Raw genomic sequence first — 23,862 nt, forward strand, 5'->3', positions numbered from 1 at the left:
TTGCAGCGTGGACGGAGATTCACGAGGTTGCACAGAAGAGAATGTGGCACTGGAGTTCAGGATTGAGAAAGGGTCCCTGAGGCTGTGAGGACCAGCCACTGCACTAGCAAGCCTTCATCAACAGATGCCTTACCTCCAATTAAAATTATCTTCTTCAAGAGGGAATTCATCTTTAAGCATCTGAAGCAGTGGGTTAGTTACATTTGACATTTTGAAATATTAATCTCTTTCTTCTTCAGATGTTGATGGACTGGCAGTGTGATTCCGTTTTTTTTGGTGTTTATTTTAGATTTCCAGCACTTGCAGTTTTTTTCTTATTCCCACAAGAATTTTGCAAGACAGTTTAGTTTTAACTTTTGCCAGGAAAGTAATGTAAACAAGGAAAATAATATGGCAAATTGCTCCAAACAGAGGTCCTGTGAGTTATGCCTTGGGCAACCCTTCAAATCCCAAAGAGTGTGTCCACGGCTATCGGGCCACCCTGTGTTTAAATATCACTGCAGGTCTCAGAACTATGTGCCTGACTGCAAGCTGATTACTGTCCTCTACTGAAATTCCTGAGAAACAGAATCACCTCAAATTTCAACTCTTCTACTTCCTGGCTGCAGAACAGGAATTGACTGTTTTTCCTAAAACAAATCGTCAGTGAGTAACTTTTACCTCACAAACAGAAATTAAACTGTGCTAGAATTCTCCACTGCATTCTAAAATACTTAAAGTAGTCCAAGGTTACCAGTCATGGATTTCATCTGGACAAAATGTACTCACGTGGCTTGTTGTGGTTCCACTTGTGTACTCTCTTTGGTAGCTAGAGGCATTTGCAAGTATAGATTGAGACACTTTGCTGCTGCTTCCACATCTATTTCAGACTAAAATGATTAGTTTCTTGACCATCCAGTTACAACAGCAATTAGTTAAACTGGAAAGTAAGATCAATGTCTTTATTCAACTAATTTCAGAGTCTTGTAGAGCACTTTCACAAACAATCCCATCCTAGATCGAGAAATAATTACAAAGATCCAGCCCGTATCTTAGATATGCTGATGTGTTAGTTTTTTAAGACTGTTTTCAGACTGCAACATAAACACGTCTCATAGACTGGATCGAACTGATCACAGCAGATGGAACTAATGTCCTCACATAACTGGATGGAGACAATTTTTTTTACAGCCATTGATTCAGAAATGTGGTGGACAATGCATTGCTTTGACAGTGATTGTATCTGAAGCAATTCATGATAGCATTAAAAAGATTATGTAATCATTACACAAGAATGCTGTCACATTATTTCTTTGCCTTTTTTTGTCAAGAGAGGGACTCCAAATCCTGTCATAGTTCATATTTGTCCTTTTTATCATTTCAGATTAATGTGTCCTGTAGCTTTGTGAATGATATTTAATTTGTTTCAGTGCAAAGCACATATCAGTAGTAGTAAGCTTCCCTGATTTCAGACACGAAGTTTGTTCATCTTCTACTATCTGTTTCTGTAAGCAAATGAAGGGAAAAAGAAATACAATCTGCTGCACAAATTAATGAGTCATGAAACTGTTAGTTTCACTGTGAAAGATTCAAAGTATATTTATTTTCAAAGTGTGTATACAATATACAACCCTGAAGGTTCCCACAGACAGCCATGAAACAAAGAAACTTCATAGAACCTGTGTAAAGAAAAACCCCACACAGGACCAACGAGCACCCACGCTCATTGAAAAGAACAATTCGCACAAACAGTAAGAAGTGAGCAAATAACACACGGAGCATTAAACATCCGTCTCCTGCTGCACTGAATTTTTTCTTTTCTGAACAACAACAGAAGATTCAGATGGCCTGCAGAAGCACAAGTACGTTCATTATTCTCAAGTGTTTCCTAACCCTCAACTCCTGCCTGGTAATTGTCCGAAATTTCCATTCCTGGTGGTCTGATGAACTTCTTTCTGTGTATCTACTCTGTCATCACATTTACCTCTTTCTGGTTCATTAACAGGGCAGTTGTCAACAGAGCAAGAAAAAACAAACTGCTGGTGGAGCGGCACGGGTCAGGCAGTATCTGTGGAGGCAAAGAGTTCATTGATATTAGAGGTTGATTTATTGGGACTCTCACCTGAGTCAAGGTTGTGGGTTCAAGTCCCAATGGAGTATTGAGCATATGGCCCAATCTGCCCTTACGTTGAGTTGAATGCTTGCCAAGAATCTCTTTCAGATAGAAATTCAAGTGAATTTAAAAATATCTGGCAGTATTTTTGAAGGAGCAGGGTTTTGCTCAGTATCTAGGTCAATATTTATCTCAACAGTGCAAAAGAACACTTATCTAGACATTATCTCATTTTTGCAGTAAAGAATTGACGACATTTCACGTACTTCATTGGCTGTAAAATGCATTAGGATGATTTGAGGTCATGAAAGCCACAACATAAATGGCATTTCTTTTTTTCTTCAGTTCTTTGGAAGTAGTATGAAAAAGAAAGCGGATATTGCTGTGCTGAGATGTTGATTAATGTTTGCACAACTCAAGCCGAATGATTCAGAAGCACCTAGTCTTTAGTTAAACTGCAGTGCTTTCCCACTGGGACATAATACTAAGCCAAGCCGATGTTCTGTCTGATAGAAAGAGAGGAAGTGATTCAGAACAGTGCCAGGACTGTTTCAGTCAGCAGTGAGAAAGCTTCAAAACATTGAATTGTGAGAGCAGCACTTATACTCCTGTTGGGCTTGTGTCTACTCAGCAATGGGATGACCTACACATTTCAGGGGAAAATGATAAATTCAAGATTAGTCAAATACCACGGAAGTCTGATTTAATTTAAGATCTGGAGAACTTTGTTTAGGTGTTAATCCTCTCTAAGTGTAGAATTTCATTTGTAGACTTTGAGCAAATGTTTAATTTCTTTGCTGTTGCATTCCAGCTCAACACATCATCCTTGTTTAAAATGTGAGCTATTTTTTATATTTGGGAGTTTCTTATTTATTTGTTTATTTATTGAGATACAGTGCAGAATGAGCTCGTCCGGCCCTTTGAGCCACGCTGCCTAGCAATCCCCTGATTTAATCCTAGCCTAATCACAGGACAATTTACAATGACCACGTAAGCTACCAACTGGTAGGTCTTTGGACTGTGGGAGGATACTGGAGCGCCTGAAGGAAACCCGTGCGTACAAACTCCATACCAGCAGCAGCGGGAATTGAACCTGGGTCGCTTGTACTGTAAAACATTGTGCTACCCACTATGCTACTGTGCCGCCCCGCATTGAGGTAATTGATCTAATTGAGGTCATGCATAATGACAAGATTGTATATTGTGACAAAACAGCATTAATAAAAAGCAGGAAATCAATATAAGCTTTTCATGAAGCTAATGGTATCAGAATCACTGTGATTTTCTCTTTATCCAACCACTTTACAGTAAGGACTGTACATTTACAATGATCCTGATCTCTTAATTGAATGAGCGATTAACAATTTTAACATGCCCATTGAGGATTTTAACCATTTTCAACCATTTCAAAGAACAATTGACTGCATAAATGGACCAAGTATTGTATAGCGAGGCAGGAATGACCAAAGAAAACCACAGATATTGTTCTGTTTTGTGATGTGTCAGCTATTGTGGAAGCACAATGTTTGATCTTCAAGGCCCTTGGCTCTGATGCAGATTGATTAAAAAAAAAACAAAAGGAGCCCAGATGTTGCAAATCTGAAATAAGCACACAAAACAACAAAACACTGGAACACTCTTTTCAAAGTGAGAAAGAGCTAGTGCTTCAGGAGACATGAGAAACTGGAATCTGAAGCAAAAGAACAGCTGGAGGAACTTAGCAGGTCATGCAGCATCTGTGGAGGCAAAGTGTTGGTTCAGATTGCATCAGAATCCAGAGAAGGATTAGTTTTCAGTAGGAGGGATGAATAGAACCAAGAGAATATTTCATATAGTGAGTCCTAATAGAGTAGTGGGGGGGGGGGGGTGTTGTACAAGAACATTAACCTTCTTTGGAAACTGCAGATTTAGGGATCTGGAGCAACAAATGAACTGCTGTTGAGGAGCTCGGTGGGTTGAGTAGGATCTATGAGAGTTATAGAATAGTCAAAGCTTCGGGCCAAAACCCTGCATCTGGACTGAGAGAAGAGAAATGACATGGCCATTATGAAGAGAAGAAAGGGAGTGGTGAGAAAGGATTCTGAAATGATTGGTGGACTGAGGAGAGTCTGCAAAGGAGAAAGCTGACCCAAAATGATGGCAAGCTGAAATGGCAAGCTCTGATACAGACAGTAAGAAAACGTGAATTGTTCAAAGTTGGAGAAATGAGCTGGATTTGAACCAGTCCTATGTCAGAAAATGTAGCAACACTGACATTGTTTTAAGGATATATTGATTCATCAACATCATTTCTGAGAAGGGTTGGAAGTTCTCAATGCCTGAGCCAATACTTAGTATTGAGCCTCTATCTATATGCCTTTTGGTTATTTTTCATTGCTGCTTTTTGTAATTTCGTGCTGTGTGTATATTAGCCGTTATGTGTTGTTTTATTCTGATAACAACCACAACACAGAAGTATTTAATTGGCTGTAATGTGCATTGAATCATCTTGAGGTTGGGAAAGGGAACAGTTCTCTCTTTAAATGACTTGTGTGAAAGTTTGAATTTAAGAGAATTATTGACTAGAAATTCGATTTCATCCTCTTTTGGTGCATTAAGCTTGTACTGTGGATGGCACTGATAATCACTCTGCTATTCCAAAATGTTTGTGAAGTTGGCTAAAATAGCATTCTGGTGTTTAGCCTGTGCTGAAGTGGATTTCAGTGGCTCCTGTTGGGTCCAGTCTACAGAGCTTGGAGCTGCTGCGGCATTGCTATGTTGCACGTTGGATAGTGAGGCAGAGTTTATGGAGCATTCTCCATTGAGTCACAGCTTAGTGGCCAGGAAGGTTGCCATAAGGGTGAGGAAAATGAGAGAAATTAGGACCTTCTCCAGTGTGCATACTCTCACTCTCTGTTCCATTTGACTCCTGAGCTGTGAGTCGTCTCAAGCCTTTGCAGCCGATCAGTAGGCCAGTAATTACTGTAAGTAAATCACGTGATTGTAAGAACAACAATGATCTGTGATCAGAGGAGGGGAAGGTGCGATGAATCGAACGTTGATACACCAGGCTGTGTGTAACTCACTTCTAAATACTGTGATGTGATTCTCTATAAGATCATGAATTAATAAAGAAGGTCATAGGTTTTCCCTGCAAGCTACAATTTATACCTGTTTGGAAGAGGGCTATTTTGTGTGCTCTGTTGTGATGCTGTTAACTGCACAATTGATCTGATGCCAGGCACCCCTTAGCCTTGAATTATGTCCGGAAGTGCCTGGGCCAATTTCCTGATTATCTCTAAGCAATCTGGAAACAATCAGTAGCCTAGCCAAACGTGTGCAAAAATGTTTTTTAGGGCCGTGAATTAAACAATTGGACAGAGGGGTTTTAGGCATCTGTATTTTTAATCTAAGGTCTTAATTCAGGTGGCAGCTCATATTAGTCTCCTAAATTCCACTCAAGGGTAAGGCACTACAAAAGGACAGTAATTAAAGAAACATGGTTGACAAAGCAATCTCACCTGCTGTAATCTAGGAGTTCGCTTGGTAAGGTACTTATCTCTGACATTGGACAATGTTGTTTACAAGCAGGATTCTCAGTTACTGTGTCATTTTTATTACTTACAATTTTATCTAAATTTTTAATTATTACTAATATTCCAGTGTAATAGAACATAGAACAGGCCCTCGTCAATTTCAGCAACTTTGCCTCCAACTTCCACTCTGGCTTAAATTCACGGTCCATTTCTGACAGCTCTCTCCCCTTTCTAAATCTCCCCGTCTCCATCTCTGGATACAAACTGTCTACTGACATCTTTTATAAAGCTTTCGATGCCCACGGCTATCGTGACTGTAACTCTTCCCACCCTGTCTCCTGTAAAAATGCTATTCCCTTTTCTCAGTTTCTTCATCTCTGCCACATCTGTTCCCAGGATGAGGCTTTCCTTTCCAGGACATCAGAGGTATTCTCCTCCTTCAAAGAATGGGGTTTCCATTTCTCCTTCGTTGATGCTGGTCTAACCTGCATCTTCTACATTTCCTGGTCATCCGTGCTCACCCCATCTTCCCTCCGCCTTAACAGGGATAGAGTTCCACTTTTCCTCACCTATCACCCCATGAGCTTCCGCATCTAGCACATCATTCTCCACAACTTCCACCATTTTCAATGCAATTCTACCACCAAGCACATCTTTACCTCCCCCCACTCTCTGCTTTCCGCAGGGATCGTTCCTCCATGATTCCCTTGTTCATTTATCCTCCCTGCTATTCTCCCTCCTGGTGCATGTCCCTGCAAGTGAGAGAAATGCTACATCTGCCTATTCTCCTCCTACCTCATCTCCACTCAGGGCTTCAGACTGTCTTTCCAGGTGAGGCAACACTTCACCTGGGAATTTGTTAATTGTGTCCTGTGCTCCCGATGCAGCCAGCTCTACATTGGAGAGACCCGACATAAACTGAGGGTCCGCTTTGTCGAGCGTCTCCGATCCATCTGAAAAATGCGGAATTTCCCGCTGGCCAACCATTTTTAATCCTGTCCTGATTCCTGTTCCGACATGTCAGTCTACGGCCTCCTCGTTTACCACAATGAAGCCAACGTCGGGGTGGAGGAGCAACACCTCATATTCCATTTGGGTAGCCTCCAACTGATGGCATGAACATTGATTTCTCTTTCCTGTAATTTGTTTTCTTTTGTTTTCTTTTTCCCTCTCCCTTCCCTCTTCTTCTAATCCCCACACTGGCCTCTCACCTCTTTGTCTCACTTGCCTATCTCCTCCTGCTGGTACCCCCTCTTGTTCCCTTTTTCCCATGGTGCACTCTCCTCTCCTATCAGATACCTTCTTCTCTAGCCATTTACCTTCCCCACCCAGCTGGTTTCACCTGTCACCTTCTATATATGCCTCTTTCCCCTCCCCCCACCTTTTTATTCAGGTGACTTTTCCCTCTTCCTTTCCCGTCTTGATGAAAGGTCTTGGCCCAAAACATCGACAGTTTATTCATGGCCATAGATGCTGCCTGACCTGCTGAGTTCCTCCAGCATTTTGTATGTTTTGAACAGGCCCTTTGCTGACCACGATGCCAGTTCAAACTAATTCTGTATGTCTGCATATGATCTGTATTCCCTGCATACCCCATATGTTCATGTTCCTGTCTAAACATTGCTGTTGTATCTTCTTCCACTCTCACACTGTGTTCCAGGTACTTAATACTCTCTGGTTAAGATAACTTTGCAAATCTTATTTAAATATTCCCTCTCTCACTTTAAATGTATGCCTTTTAGAATTTATACACTGGGAGAGAGACCCTGACTACCTTCTCTATGCCTCTTCAGTCACCTTTTATCTTCTGACCTTCCAGAGAAGACAATCCCATTTTGTCTAACCTCACCTTATTGCTAATGCTCTCTAACCTAGGCAGAATCCCAGTGAACCTATTTTGCACCCACTCCAAAGCCTCTGCATCCTTCCTGTAATGTGGTGAGCACGGCATGCAGTTTTCCAACAGTGGTTCAACCAAAGCTTTGTGGAGCTGCAAGGTGACTTGTCAGGTCAGTGTAAAGTCAATGGGAAGAAAGAAGGATTTACAACATTATTATACCTGAATTTATATCAGGAAGTCCCATTTACCACCATTCATTAACTTGAAAAATATTTTTTAAAAATTTGCTGCTGCTAATTTGTGCAGCTCCTTAAGTAAGCTCCTTAAATTAGCATGGAAATAACAACAGGTAATGTATTTTCAATGATCTTGATATAAGGGTCATCTAACTTCCTTAATTGTGATGATAACCAGCCTTCTCTTTGACTTAGTGCCTAAAGTCCAAAGGGACTTGGTTGGGGGTGGGGGGGTGGGGGGAGGTAATACATGCAAAATTCCCTAAAGAATAATTTGAAGGGTGAGTTGGTAGTGAAGAAGGCAAACGCAATGTTAGCATTCATTTCGAGAGGACGAGAATATAAAAGCAAGGATGTAACGTTGAGGCTTTGTAAGGCACCTGTGAGGCCTCACTTGGAGTATTGTGGGCAGTTATTTAAGAAAGGATGTGCTGACATTGGAGAGGGTTCAAAGGTTCACAAAAATGATTCAGAGATTGAAAGGCTTCTCATATGAGGGGTGTTTGATGACTCTGGGCCTGTACTCAATAGAATTAAGAAGAATGAGGAGGATCTTACTGAAACTTATTGAATGTTGAAAGACCTTGATAGAGTTGACGTGGAGAGGATCTTTCCAATGGTGGTGTAGTCTAAGACCAGAAGACACAGAGATGAGATGGAATTTCTTTACCCAGAGAGTGGTGAATCTGTGGAATTCATTGCAACAAGTGGCTTTAGAGGCCAAGTCATTGGGTGTATTTAAGGCAGAGGTTGATAGATTCTTGATTAGTCAGAGCATGAAGGGATATGGCGAGAAGGTAGGAGATTGCTGCTGAGAGGGAAAATGGATCAGCCATGAGGAAATGGCGGAACAGACTCGATGGGCCAGATTACCTAATTCTGCTGCTATACCTTATGGTCTTATCATATTTTATCCAAGAGAAGACCTTCATAGTTTAACCTTTCAGGTGAAAGGCAATTATTGAGATAATGGGTGATTTTAATATAATGGATCTTCAGTAAACTAATGAGATTGGATGCAACACTAGTTTTATTATCTGCCAATTTCACTTTCCATTGAAGTTAGTAGAGACTAACACTAAGTGTGGTGCAGAACAAAATTCTGTGGCTTTCCACTCAACAAGTTAAAGTAAAATTATTCTCTTTGTTAGTCCAAAAAGCAAATTACTACAAGTAGTGAACTGTTAACTGGGGTCACGAACAGGCTGCTGATTAAAATTACAGCTTTTAGTATTTCAGACCTTTATTGATTTATTTTTTTTTACTGCAAACCTTTCTCTACCTCAGGAACTCAATCTTTGGTGTCAGTTTTTTTCAACTTCCTTTAAGAATGTTTTTGCTTCCCTTCTAAAATTCCTTAATTGGTTCCATAAGCGAAAAGACCACTTCAGGTAGGTATTGTGAAGGAAAAGTCCAGCATGCCAAATGTTGTATAACTTGTTTTTGGAAAAGACATTTTTTCACATTGGTTTGGATGAATGACGAATGTGTTTTGGCAAGAATTATTTGTTATGCCAGAAAAGTAAATGGCTGGTTTTATTACCTAAACATATAATGAGATTTTATTTTTTTGCCTTTCTGTTTTATAAGAAGTACATTTTGTATTTAAAGATATGGTCTTCACTTTACACAAGCAAGTTGAATATCATAATGAGGGTTTTCTAAAATTGTGATTCTCTCTGCCAGTTGAAAATTGAGCTTGAAAAGAATAATGTGTAATTCTATGGAACTAGCTTGTATGTTCCTTTTTAAGATGTGCTATCCCTGTGGCTAAAGTTCATGATCTGTGTGTATTGGCCTTGAGACCACATTCTAATGTCCTGATGTCTGATGCATTGGAACCAAATGTTTTAAAATGTAATGCTGTATTTGATTCTGGCTAGTGAAGTAATTCACTATTCTATTGGTTATTGTGAAGAGACCATTAAGTAATGCGGTTGTGTTTACTGCTGCCTATTATTGCACAACATTTCCTGGGTGATTCGAGACTTGCAGGACATATCCTAAATGGTGAATCTTTTTAACAATATCAGTATCACTCAATATTGCTGATTAGCTTCTCCTACTGAAGGTTTTATATATCTTAATCTAACTCTTCCTTTTCATTGTGTGCATGTGATCCAATCTTGATGGAGAATGAAAGAGATTGTGTGCATATAACTTGAGTGACACAGCAAGGAGTGCTGGTGTCTTGCAGTGTTGTATCTTCATCCCCACATTCTAGAGGTGTGTTGGTTGTAGATTGATTACCCAGTGTAAATTAACTATAAATTGCCTAGTGGTGAAATCTGGGGTGGGTGGGGAGGGTTGATGAGAACAAAAACAAGAGAGATGAATGTAGTATTTTTGTAAGTGGGTGATTCATGGTCAACGTGTGCTGAAGAGATTATTCATGTGTTGTGTTTCTCTGTGGCTAACATCGTTCTTCTCTTCAGGAAAACCTAGAGTGTTAGCAAATATGCGAGCCAATTTTTGCTGTTTTTTTTGTTACATTGGGTAGGTGAATGCCTTTGGACTATGCCACATTATAGTAATCTTATAGCCAGGCATGAGCATTGAGTCTTAATTCTATAATCTCATGTGAAAGATGAGCCCCTTGGCAAGTTAGTAGTTTCACTGAAGTGTTAGCCTTGGTTGTGAGTACAAGGCCTTAAATGAGGTTTTAATCCACAAACATTTGTATTGAAACAAGAATTCTGCCACCATTCTGACGCTGCTACTTGAAAGGATATAACCTACAGAGCACCATGCCCTCTCTGGTCATGGTAATTGTTTATATGGGCCTCAAAAGTTAATGCATCTGTTCACTGCTGCAGCAGTTAATGGGAGTTTGAATCTGAGACATGTAATGGGGAAGTTAACCGATTTTGTCAAAGAATATAAAGTTCTAAAGTCTGAAATGCAACAGACACCCCACCATTCTCTTCCAACAATGAAATGATTGGTAATTTAATTTTTAGGTTTTGTTGACTGAGGGAACCAGGAGTGAATTTTGATCATCAAATGGTGCCAGTGTATCTTTGATGAGCTGCATATGATGCTTGCATGTATTTAGAAAACTGAACCTTCAATAAATGCAGATAAATTCTGGTATTTCAAGAAAAATGAACATAATATAAGATGCTTCATACTATCAATTTGGTGGTGAAAGTAAATATGATAGAATATTCCAAGGGACGTAAATAGTATGGTAAGAACATTTGATGCAAGGGGAACCAGTGTTACATAACTCTTCTTGCATTTCAGTTATATACTCTAAACTTATTTCACATTAATCAGTCAAAGACCCTTCAAAGTAGCTTAAACCTGTTCTGTGTGACTGTTAACCCAGAAGATGGTTCGAATGTTAATCATCATGAATTGAGACACTGTTTGTTTCTGAAAACCTGTCATTCAGAACATACCATTCCCAGCAAGGCCAAATAAGGCAGGTGAAATGCTAATACAATTCAAAGAACAATTCTGGTTGGCAGATGCAAGATGCAAGAACTGCTACACCAACTACCATAATAGTCAAACAATAACTGAGAAAAATTCAGAAGTATTCTGTGGATCTAGATGTTGGATGTATTTCAATCAATTGAGTCTTTGCTTATATTTCAACAAATAATTAATAAAGATTTAACAGTCTCGGATAATTTAATGTTTTTTTAAAGCTCCTGGAATGGTGTGGAACTATGTATTAAACAATCAGAGAAAGGAGCTTGATGACTTGAATATATGATGTTATCTTGTAAGGTTCAGCTTCCAAGAATGGCAATAAACCAGGACATTTACAAGAATCAAAGCTGACATTGAAAGTTTGCACTGACATGTACAATGCCAGTGAATTGCCATGAAAGCAGCTGAAAGAATTAAACTTCCAGGAAAGGAACTCAGTGTTTGGGAGAAAAACATGGTATCATAAGAACAGATGTAAAAGCTAAGACATTTGGAAGGCTGCTGAACTATACTGTCCACAGCATGGGGGTTGCCAGGTAGAATCAAAATGGCTGGGCTCATGTCAGAGATTAAAATGCATAAAATCTGGAACAGGACTCAAACACACCCCAAACAAATTTTCTGGTTCTGGCCAATCCTCTATGAAGTGAATTGGTTACTTAAACTTTATAATGAGGTTATTTGCCCTGATTTTAAAATACAGCAGCAGTTTCCACATGTGCACTGGTGCCATCTCCTCCTCTTTGCTCAACCCCTTTCATAGTATTGACATTATTTATCTAATTGCCTCTTGGGCAGGTGGGGCCTTTCCAGCCCAAAGAGCCAATGCCACCCCATTACACTCATGTGACCAATTAATGTATGTCTTTTAGATTGTAGAAGGAAACCAGAGGACCGGGAGGAAATCCACACAGTCATGGGAAGGATGTACAAGCTCCTTACAGACAGCGGTGGAACTGAAGCCAGGTCATTGGCACTGTAATAGCCCATTCCTCTGACATTGATGGGTGGATAAGAAATCTAGGTAATAGGGACATAATTTTCCCACCACAAAATCAGCAACCTATACATAAACTCCATTTTGCTCCTAGGCAATGGTACAAGATGGAGTTTGGGCTTTCATATTTGCTTCTTGCACAGTGTTGTTTCCATGACTGGTATTGGGTAACTCTGCTCCCTCACAGTGGTACTGGGCATCCTGCTCTCTCACTGTGGAACTGGGCATCCTGCTCCCTCACTGTGGTACTGGGCATCCTGCTCCCTCACTGTGGTACTGGGCATATCTGCTCCCTCACTGTGATACTGGGCATTCCTGCTCCGTCACTGTGGTACTGGGCATTCTGCTCCCTCACAGTGGTATTGGGCATACCGACTCCCTCACTGTGATACTGGGCATCCTGCTCCCTCACTGTGGTACTGGGCATACCTGCTCCCTCACTGTGATACTGGGCATTCTGCTCCCTCACTGTGGTACTGGGTACACCTGCTCCCTCACTGTGGTACTGGGTATCCTGCTCCCTCACTGTGGTATTGGGCACACCGGCTCCCTCACTGTGGTACTGGGTATCCTGCTCCCTCACTGTGGTACTGGGCATTCTCCCTCACTGTGGTACTGGGCATATCTTCTCCCTCACTGTGATACTGGGCATTCCTGCTCCGTCACTGTGGTACTGGGTATCCTGCTCCCTCACTGTGGTATTGGGCACACCGGCTCCCTCACTGTGGTACTGGGTATCCTGCTCCCTCACTGTGGTACTGGGCATTCTCCCTCACTGTGGTACTGGGCATATCTTCTCCCTCACTGTGATACTGGGCATTCCTGCTCCGTCACTGTGGTACTGGGCATTCTGCTCCCTCACAGTGGTATTGGGCATACCGGCTCCCTCACTGTGATACTGGACATATCTGCTCCCTCACTGGGGTACTGGGGATCCTGCTCCCTCACTGTGGTATTGGGTAACTACTCCCTCACTGTGTTACTGGGTATCCTGCTCCCTCACTGTGGTACTGGGTATCCTGCTCCCTCACTGTGGTATTGGGTAACTCTGCTCCCTCACAGTGGAACTGGGCATATCTGCTCCCTCACTGTGGTACTGGGCATCCTGCTCCCTCACTGTGGTACTGAGTATACCTGCTCCCTCACTGTGGTACTGGACATATCTGCTCCCTCACTGTGGTACTGGGCATATCTGCTCCCTCACTGTGATCTGGGCATATCCGCTCCCTCACTGTGATACTGGGCATACCTGCTCCCTCACTGTGGTACTGGGCATACCTGCACCCTGTCCTGAGAAGGGTCTCGGCCCAAAACATCGACTGTACCTCTTCCTAGAGATGCTGCCTGGCCTGCTGCGTTCACCAGCAACTTTTATGTGTGTCCCTCACTGTGGTATTGGTCATATCTGCTCCCTCACTTTGGTACTGGGCATCCTGCTCCCTCACTGTGGTACTGGGCATCCTGCTCCCTCACTGTGGTACTGGGCATACCTGCTCCCTCACTGTGGTGTTGGGTAACTCTGCTCCATCACTGTGGTACTGGGCATACCTGCTCCCTCACTGTGGTACTGGGCATCCTGCTCCCTGACTGTGGTACTGGGCATCCTGCTCCCTCAGTGTGTTACTGGGCATCCTGCTCCCTCACTGTGGTACTGGATATCCTGCTCCCTCACTGTGGTACTGGGTATCCTGCTCCCTCACTGTGGTATTGGGTAACTCTGCTCCCTCACTGTGGTATTGGGTAACTCTGCTCCCTCACTGCGGTAGTGGGTATTCCTGCTCCCTCACTGCGGTAGTGGGTATACCTGCTCCCTCACTGTGCTACTGGGCATACCTGCTCCTTCACTGTGGTATTGGGTAACTCTGCTCTCTCACTGTGGTACTGGGCATCCTGCTCCCTCACTGTGCTACTGGGCATACCTGCTCCCTCACTGTGGTACTGGGTATACCTGCTCCTTCACTGTGGTATTGGGTAACTCTGCTCTCTCACAGTGGTATTGGGCATACCGGCTCCCTCACTGTGATACTGGGCATTTTGCTCCCTCACTGTGGTATTGGGTAACTCTGCTCCCTCACTGTGGTACTGGGCATCCTGCTACCTCACTGTGGTACTGGGCATACCTGCTCCCTCACTCTGGTACTGGGCATACCTGCTCTCTCACTGTGGTACTGGGCATCCTGCTCCCTCACTGTGTTACTGGGCATCCTACTCCCTCACTGTGGTACTGGGCATACCTGCTCCCTCACTCTGGTACTGGGCATACCTGCTCCCTCACTGGGGTACTGGGGATCCTGCTCCCTCACTGTGGTATTGGGTAACTCTGCTTCCTCACTGAGGTGCTGGAGATCCTGCTCCCTCACTGTGGTACTGAGCCTATCTGCCCCACTGCAGTACAGTCGTAAATGACACGTTCATCAACAATTTTGTTATCTCAAACAACAGGAATTCTGCAGATGCTGGAAATTCAAGCAACACACATCAAAGTTGCTGGTGAACACAGCAGGCCAGGCAGCATCTCTAGGAAGACGTACAGTCGAAGTTTCAGGCCGAGACCCTTCATCAGGACTAACTGAAGGAAGAGTGAGTAAGGGATTTGAAAGTGGGAGGGGGAGGGGGAGATCCAAAATGATAGGAGAAGACAGGAGGGGGAGGGATGGAGCCAAGAGCTGGACAGGTGATTGGCAAAAGGGATACGAGAGGATCATGGGACAGGTGGTCCGGGAAGAAAGACAAGGGGGGGGGGGGACCCCAGAGGATGGGCAAGAGGTATATTCAGAGGGACAGAGGGAGAAAAAGGAGAGTGAGAGAAAGAATGTGTGCATAAAAATAAGTAACAGATGGGGTACGAGGGGGTGGTGGGGCATTAGCGGAAGTTAGAGAAGTCGATGTTCATGCCATCAGGTTGGAGGCTACCCAGACGGAATGTAAGGTGTTGTTCCTCCAACCTGAGTGTGGCTTCATCTTTACAGTAGAGGAGGCCGTGGATAGACATGTCAGAATGGGAATGGGATGTGGAATTAAAATGTGTGGCCACTGGGAGATCCTGCTTTCTCTGGCGGACAGAGCGTAGATGTTCAGCAAAGCGGTCTCCCAGTCTGCGTCGGGTCTCGCCAATATATAAAAGGCCACATCGGGAGCACCGGACGCAGTATATCACCCCAGTCGACTCACAGGTGAAGTGTTGCCTCACCTGGAAGGACTGTTTGGGGCCCTGAATGGTGGTAAGGGAGGAAGTGTAAGGGCATGTGTAGCACTTGTTCCGCTTACATGGATAAGTGCCAGGAGGGAGATCAGTGGGGAGGGATGGGGGGGGGAACGAATGGACAAGGGAGTTGTGTAGGGAGCGATCCCTGCGGAATGCAGAGAGAGGTGGGGAGGGAAAGATGTGCTTAGTGGTGGGATCCCGTTGGAGGTGGCGGAAGTTACAGAGAATAATATGTTGGACCCAGAGGCTGGTGGGGTGGTAGGTGAGGACCAGGGGAACCCTATTCCTAGTGGAGTGGCGGGAGGATGGAGTGAGAGCAGATGTACGTGAAATGGGGGAGATGCGTTTTCTCACGCTCTTAAACTTTTTGATGATTTTAAGTTCCCTGGCCCTCACCGCTTTATTTTCACCATGGATGTCCAGTCCTTATATACTTCCATCCCCCATCAGGAAGGTCTCAAAGCTCTACGCTTCTTTTTGGATTCCAGACCTAATCAGTTCCCCTCTACCACCACTCTGCTCCGTCTAGCGGAATTAGTCCTTACTCTTAATAATTTCTCCTTGGCTTCTCCAAATTAAAGGTGTAGCTATGGGCACCCGTATGGGTCCTAGCTATGCCTGCCTTTTTGTTGGGTTTGTGGAACAATCTATGTTCCGTGCCTATTCTGGTATCTGTCCCCCACTTTTCCTTCGCTACATCGACGACTGCATTGGCGCTGCTTCCTGCACGCATGCAGAACTCGTTGACTTTATTAACTTTGCCTCCAACTTTCACCCTGCCCTGAAGTTTACCTGGTCCATTTCCGACACCTCCCTCCCCTTTCTAGATCTTTCTGTCTCTGTCTCTGGAGACAGCTTATCCACTGATGTCTACTATAAGCCTACTGACTCTCACAGCTATCTGGACTATTCCTCTTCTCACCCTGTCTCTTGCAAAAACGCCATCCCCTTCTCGCAATTCCTCCGTCTCCGCCGCATTTGCTCTCAGGATGAGGCTTTTCATTCTAGGACGAGGGAGATGCCTTCCTTTTTTAAAGAAAGGGGCTTCCCTTCCTCCACTATCAACTCTGCTCTTAAACGCATCTCCCCCATTTCACGTACATCTGCTCTCACTCCATCCTCCCGCCACCCCACTAGGAATAGGGTTTCCCTGGTCCTCACCTACCACCCCACCAGCCTCCGGGTCCAACATATTATTCTCCGTAACTTCCGCCACCTCCAATGGGATCCCACCACTAAGCACATCTTTCCCTCCCCCCCTCTCTCTGCATTCCGCAGGGATCGCTCCCTACACAACTCCCTTGTCCATTCGTCCCCCCCATCCCTCCCCACTGATCTCCCTCCTGGCACTTATCCGTGTAAGCGGAACAAGTGCTACACATGCCCTTACACTTCCTCCCTTACCACCATTCAGGGCCCCAAACAGTCCTTCCAGGTGAGGCAACACTTCACCTGTGAGTCGACTGGGGTGATATACTGCGTCCGGTGCTCCCGATGTGGCCTTTTATATATTGGCGAGACCCGACGCAGACTGGGAGACCGCTTTGCTGAACATCTACGCTCTGTCCGCCAGAGAAAGCAGGATCTCCCAGTGGCCACACATTTTAATTCCACATCCCATTCCCATTCTGACATGTCTATCCACGGCCTCCTCTACTGTAAAGTTGAAGCCACACTCAGGTTGGAGGAACAACACCTTATATTCCGTCTGGGTAGCCTCCAACCTGATGGCATGAACATCGACTTCTCTAACTTCCGCTAGGCCCCACCTCCCCCTCATACCCCATCTGTTACTTATTTTTATGCACACATTCTTTCTCTCACTCTCCTTTTTCTCCCTCTGTCCCTCTGAATATACCTCTTGCCCATCCTCTGGGTCCCCCCCCCCTGTTTTTCTTCCCGGACCTCCTCTCCCATGATCCTCTCGTATCCCTTTTGCCAATCACCTGTCCAGCTCTTGGCTCCATCTCTCCCCCTCCTGTCTTCTCCTATCATTTTGGATCTCCCCCTCCCCCTCCAACTTTGAAATCCCTTACTCACTCTTTCTTCAGTTGGTCCTGACGAAGGGTCTCGGCCCGAAACGTCGACTGCACTTCTTCCTACAGATGCTGCCTGGCCTGCTGCATTCACCAGCAACTTTGATGTGTGTTGCTTGTTATCTCAATTGTAGGCCTCCTTCTAAATTCTGTGCTCTACACACCTACTGTATGCTTGAGACTTTCTTATAACCAGAGGATAATGCTGTTTTTGGAGGAGCTGACAAACAAGTGTGATTGTCTTCTGCATTGTTCTTGCAGAATATAAAGGAGGTTCTTCTCTCTTCCCCCCCCCCACCCCAAGTTCCGTAATATAGAGCAGTCAGAGTGTGAGCTTCCGAAGGAAATGGCAAGAGATTCTTAGGAGAAAGGGGAGGATGATGGTGACCAGCAGTGTGCCATAGAACCACTTCAGAGATAGGCACAACGAGGATAAACAAATTAGGTGAGAGTGATGCACTAGGGAGTTACCCAGGCAGTAGCAGACTAGTGCAGGACTTAGCAAATGCTAGGTCTGTCCTGTTTCGGAGGACCGCCATGATTGGGGTGCTTTCCGAATGTTACAAAATTGTTGCACGGCAAGATGGTTAGTAAGCTGTTAGGCGTGACTGCTCAAATAGTATAAGGATTTGCAGGAGGTTGTGTGGAGACAGGAGACCATGGTGCACATGCCAGGGGATCAGCAGCATCCACATCGGACCACTTACTGATTCAGGTGACAGTTCAACTGATTCAAGTGAGGGCTTTGATGGGTCTCACAAATTCTTTCCCCTAGTTTGCCATCTCACCCTGATCCAGCTGAACGCCCACCAGATGAGAGAAACTTCAAGGAGCAGTGATACGTTGCCTGGGAGCAATTTGATGTCTTTGAGGGGCACAAATTCTAGCCATAAGCAGAATAGTCTTTTCCACATCCTCTTTGAGCAACAGGGGGATATTTGTGAACAGCTTGCTCTGCTCAATAGAAGCAGGAGCTGTTTTTGGTTCTCCAGAAGCCAAAGGAGTCTTGCTCCAGGGAAGCTGGCTGTTCATCACTAGTAAAGAGGTGCCAGATGCAGCACATTACACACTTATTCCGTTTCTGGACCCCAACCCTGCAGGGCATTGGGGGTTCCCCAACCCTCCACAACACACTTGCACATTTCACTGGGAATCAAGTTTATTGAAGGGACTATATTTACCATCTTAGCCACTCCCGGCTGACAATTGATGCACTTTGTTGGTGATAATCATTATAGCATGGGATAGTCATGTACATTGGAGAACTTTTATTTTGCAGGTTTCCTACAAAATTGATCTCCATTAGATCTGTGCAGCCAATGTCTGTTTCTCTCTTATGCACTGTGCAGTCAATGTCTACCTCTCCCATATGTCCTGTGCAGTCAATGTCTACCTCTCCTGCATGTCCTATTTAGTCAATGCCTACCTCTCCTACATGTCCTGTTCAGTCAATACCAACCTATAAGGCCATAAGAGAGAAGTGCAGAATTAAACCATTTGGCCCGCCAAGTCTGCTCTGTCATTCAATCATGGCTGATCCTTTTTACCCCTTCCTTAGCCCCACTCCCCGGCCTTCTCCCCTTAACCTTTGATGTCCAATCAAGAACCTATCAAGCTCTGCCTTAAATGTACCCAATGACCGGGCCTCCATAGCCCATAGTAATAAATTCCACAAATTCACCACCTTCTGGCTAAAGAAATTTCTCCTCATCACTCTTTGAAATGGATGCCCCTCTATCCTGAGGCTGTGCCCTCTTGTCCTAGACTCCCCCACCATGGGAAATATCCTTTCCACATCTACTCTGTCTAGGCCTTTCAACATTCAAAAGATGAAGAGCCCAAAACTGCACAATATTCAAGGTGAGGCCTCGCCAGTGCCTTATAAAGCCCCAGCATCACATCCCTGCTCTTGTATTCTAGATCTCTTGAAATGAATACTAACCTCTCCCATATGTCCTGTGCAGTCAATGCCTACCTCTTCCTTTTGTCTTATGCAGTCAATGCCTACCACTTCCACTTCACCTTGGTTGCTTTCCACTTCATTCTGCTCCCCTTGCCCCTACCCTTTTCCCAGCTCTGCCTCCTGGCCTCAGGCTTTTTCTGTCTGTGTGCCCCTAAGGCTTCCATCATTGCTAATTTTTATTAAGAAGAATATGCTTCATGCACCAACTGAAATGGAGTTTCTAAATCCGCAGGTTTGAACTGCAAGCAAAGGGGATGAATTTAAACCAGGGAAGCTGCAAGAATGTGGACAGGTGGAGATTTAAAATGGCCATAGGTACCTGGTTTCAGCAATCCAATTGGCTTCCATCTCCGAACTTGTTCAGGAGGTACCTGTTTTTAAAATACAGCTCGGGTTTCAAAGACCGTGCTAATGAGTGACAAAGGGCATTGCAAAGAAATATACCTTCCCTTTCCAGATTTTCCTGCCCACTGCAGTCCTCCCACCACACTCTCCACGTGCCACCTTTCCAATATCTCCACCTGTGAACCTCGGTGTATTTTTACAGGAGTCCAGTTCACTCTGTTTCCTACAGCAAGAGATCCTGCATCTGTCTGTCAGACTCCCAAACCTCCATTGCACTTGTGCAGATGAATTAAAGGTACTTCTAAAATATAAATTGATGGTTGATAACAATTAGACTTTTGACAGTCCATAGAAAATGTTTGTAATCGCCTCTTACCCTTGTGTAATGGCTGCAAAACTTTCCCAGTATCCAGACTTGCACAGTTGCTGAAAAGTGCTTCAGTCCTCTGACAGAACCTTCTTACTATCAGAGATGAAAACCTACTTAGAGAGAACCAAATATGGTATTGAGGAAAAATGGCAGCAACTTTAGAGGTCAACAATACTTCTAAAAACTTTGCAAACCAGTAAGAATTTGGAGGTGGGATACGTATTTTCAAGGCTTGAAGGAGCCATGTTAAAACTGAAGGCGAAGGGAAAAGTAGAGAGGAGAGAAAACCAGGTTGAATGGTGAGCAATTTTGTGGGAGTAATCCAGGGAGCACGAGTAAAGATAGGATAGTCAGCTGAAACTGGAGGAAGAGTTGTGACAGAGGGCAATAGAAAAAGTTAAGCCATGTGCAGTAGAGAGAGGAGGCAATTAATAAAGGTCCCATAACAATGATAATCCATCATTTTATCACTCTTTTTGATGAGACATTAAATTGAGGCCAAGCTTGCTCTGTTAAATGAATACCAAATATCCCATGACACGTCTCAAGAAGAGTGGGTATATTGTAATTAGTGGTCTGGAAAATATTTATTCCTCCATCATTACCACTAAACAAATGATCTAGTTGCTGTTTGTTGGAACTGGTTATGGACTTTATCTGCATTTCCTGCATCACAGCAATAAAGTATTCCATTGGCTGTAAAGCACTTCAGGATGCCTTGAAGGGGCAGTGGAATGCCTTATATTAGTACAAGGTCTTATTTTTGGATGTGAGGGTGAAGGAGCTGGAGAGAGTGATTTAAGATGATGGTATGTACTGGGCAGTCTTCTACTGCCCTCTGTCTCAGCTCTTTCTTTAGTTTCAGCTGACTATCCATCTTCACTTCTGCTCCTGGATTACTCCCACAAAATTGCTCACCACTTATCGGGGCATAGGATCAAGAACTAATTTTGGCAGATGAGAATGTGCTTTATGTGGTCCTACCAGACATGGAGGTGAATAGATAAACAAATTGCTCACCATATCTTTTCAAATTACCAGTTCTTGGGCTGAAGAGCACAAAAATAGGGACCGTCACAGGGGGAGCTGCCACTGAAATAGTTTTGATTCAGATCAGGGCACTGAAGATGAAAGTGTAATTGGCATTGAGGAGATGGGTAGCGATGGAAATGCTGTGGTGAATGGGAGAATAAATTAAAACAAGAGAGTAGGACCTTGGCAAGATTATTGCAAAGATGCTAACCAATGTTGTGCATCATCTTGGTCCTGAATGGCCAAACCCTGATTCTACACATCAACCAAAGAAAATTCCATGTCATTTCAGTCATGCTGCTCCACTTATCTAGTGACCTAAATCCTACTCTGTTTGGGCTACCATATTGCATTACATAAGCCTTTATACCAACTATAATAACATGCAGAATCTCACTATGTAACATTTAATATGTCCACATTTAATCAGCTCACTGCAATTCAACCCTAAGTAATTATCCTGTGTTTTCTTTGCATCTTGTGCCTGCCATGTTCCAATCACAAGTTAGCAACTTGTTGAACTACAAGGAGCAATGTCAAACTGATTCTACTGCAGTAGGGGTATAACTTTGGCCACAGATATGGCACTATGGTTGGACTTACAAGCTTCTCTGTGGGTTTGCTCATCAGCCTTCATTTATAAATTGCCCTGACAAAGTACTCTGGGAAGTCTGATTTATAATCCTGGGGAGTTGGACCATGAGCTTGAAGGCCAGTTGACTCACCACATGTAAAGCATGTAAAGAACCGGAATCTAAATTGGAGGGTGTAAGTGTCAAATGTCACTTTCTCTCCTGAATGAGCTGGCACAGCGGCTGAGGCCCGTGCAGGTAGACTGGATCTGAAAATGGAGGGCCGGGTGGCAATTGGCGAGTACTCACAGCAGCAGTGCTCTTGACGAATGTGTTGTTTACGTAAAACGTTGAAGGTGTCTGAAGGTACCATTAGGTGTGGAAGGTACCATTGGCTAGATGTGATGGATCATCAAACTTCATTTAGCGACCAGAATTATGTCTTTGGGAAATAGTATTAGGTAAAACACTAACCCAAGAACCTTCACCATTGCCATCCTTACTTACTTACTTACTTATTTATTGAACTACATCGTGGAATGGGCCCTTCCAGCCCCCCAGAAATCCTTCGATTTAATCCTGGCCTAATCACAGGACAATTTACAATGGCCAATTAACCTACCGACAGAGACGTCTTTGGACTGTGGGAGAAAGCGGAGCACCTGGAGAAAACCCACGAGGTCACCGGAGAATGTATAAATGCCTTACAGGTAGCAGCAGGAATTGAACGCCGTGTCACTGGTACTAGAAACCATTGTGCTAGCCACTATGCTAGCATGCCACCATCATAGTACCATGTCACAACTTGGTACACTGTTGAACTCCATTACACTGGAGTGCTGCTTAGTATACTGTATCAAGTGACATTGTTAATAAATAATACTCCATAAAAAAATATACTATACCACAACATACTTAACAGTATTGTAGCACACAGTCTCAATTTTTGACCACAATATTTTACGGTACAGTGCTGCCATACACTACACTTTAGATTAACACATCATAGCGTACTAGATACTGTTTTGATTTTTGAGAAGAGTGGATGAACCCACGAGTACATTGAAAACTTAAATTGAAGAAAAATTCCTTTCATATAATCCTTAGCTAGCAATCGTGCGCAATCACACCTTGTTTTTAAGGCAATGATCCAAATTGGTGCTCTTACTCACAAATAATACTTTGTAGGTACTCAAACTATTTATTGAATTCCGTACAGTTTTGAACAGGGGCCTTTGTCCTTCAGATACAAGTCTATGAAAATTATAAAATATTTATCCTGAAACTTCGGTGCCTAAGTTTTGCTATCCCTCTAACTCATGAAAGGCTCGTCAGGAATTTTTCAGTATACTCTGATATTCAAATAGAAATCCCTGTTACCTCACACATACACAACACACATATAAACACAATTGTGAAATTGATAACACTGCTATTTTGGAATGCTGGTTACTGGAAGAGAGAGATTTGCAGGACAGCACACTTGGTAACCTGCTTTTCCTACCGTACCTAGAGAAGCTGAAAGCAGACCACTATGCTTTGTTTTATTTCCTTCTCTGAGTGCAGTTACATAATTGTTTTCTTTACTTCATCCAGCTGGTGAAAGATCTATTGGCTTTCTGGGGCACAGAAAGCAGCCAGCTCGAGTAACTCATTGATTCTGAAGAAACACTAAACTGATTGTGCCAGGAAACACTGAGTTAATTTGATGGTTATATAAAAAACTATTGCCTTTCAACTAAAAATGTTACAATATGTGATGTCACGGATTTTCCAGTTAGCAATATGAACCGTGATCCTTGAAATTAACGCAAGAGGGCTTTCCCATATTAAATCTGCTAAACATTTTTTATGAATGCCTTGTACTGTGGTTATTCCAAGACTTTACTTAGAAACAAGCTCAACACATAATTGTGTTTCTGAAAACACTCGCTGTTGACTCCTCTCCCAGAGTAGTATAAAGAATGTATCTGTTAATGTTTAAGATTTTTTCTCGTAAGTGGTCACATTTTTAAAGGCACCACAAATATTTATGGAATAATAATATTTAAAAAAGTCCAGTCCTGCTCACTTGAAAACCATTGCATTGGCCGCTGTTAACATTTCCATTTTGATTGGCAGAGGTTTGTTCTGTGTTGTTTGTGTCCTTGACATAGATAAACAAATGTAGAATTAAATGAGATGTGAAAATGGAAGAAAGTTGAAGTTTGTGGGATGT

At 43.4% G+C, this 23,862-nt stretch overlaps 1 protein-coding gene across 6 annotated transcripts in view; it reads left to right on the top strand.

Moving 5' to 3' along the window:
• mrpl23 (mitochondrial ribosomal protein L23) overlaps nt 1-23,862 on the top strand; it is a 130,563-nt gene that overhangs the window by 86,928 nt on the left and 19,773 nt on the right. The window contains exons 5-7 of one of the 6 annotated variants that reach the window (XR_011887754.1): nt 11,997-12,090; nt 14,564-14,701; nt 19,558-19,692. Coding sequence is in view for 4 of the 6 variants with exons in the window: in XM_072272273.1 (XP_072128374.1) it covers nt 11,997-12,090; nt 14,564-14,694 (225 nt within the window). In the remaining 2 variants the exon portion in view is untranslated. Of the gene's footprint in view, nt 1-11,996; nt 12,149-14,563; nt 14,702-19,557; nt 20,401-23,862 lie in introns of those variants that run through there. The other 5 variants (XM_072272273.1, XM_072272276.1, XM_072272277.1 and 2 more) reach the window with 5 other exon arrangements.

The sequence above is a fragment of the Mobula birostris genome, chromosome 11 (genome assembly GCF_030028105.1).
Source record: "Mobula birostris isolate sMobBir1 chromosome 11, sMobBir1.hap1, whole genome shotgun sequence".
Classification (NCBI taxonomy): Eukaryota; Metazoa; Chordata; class Chondrichthyes; order Myliobatiformes; family Myliobatidae; genus Mobula; species Mobula birostris.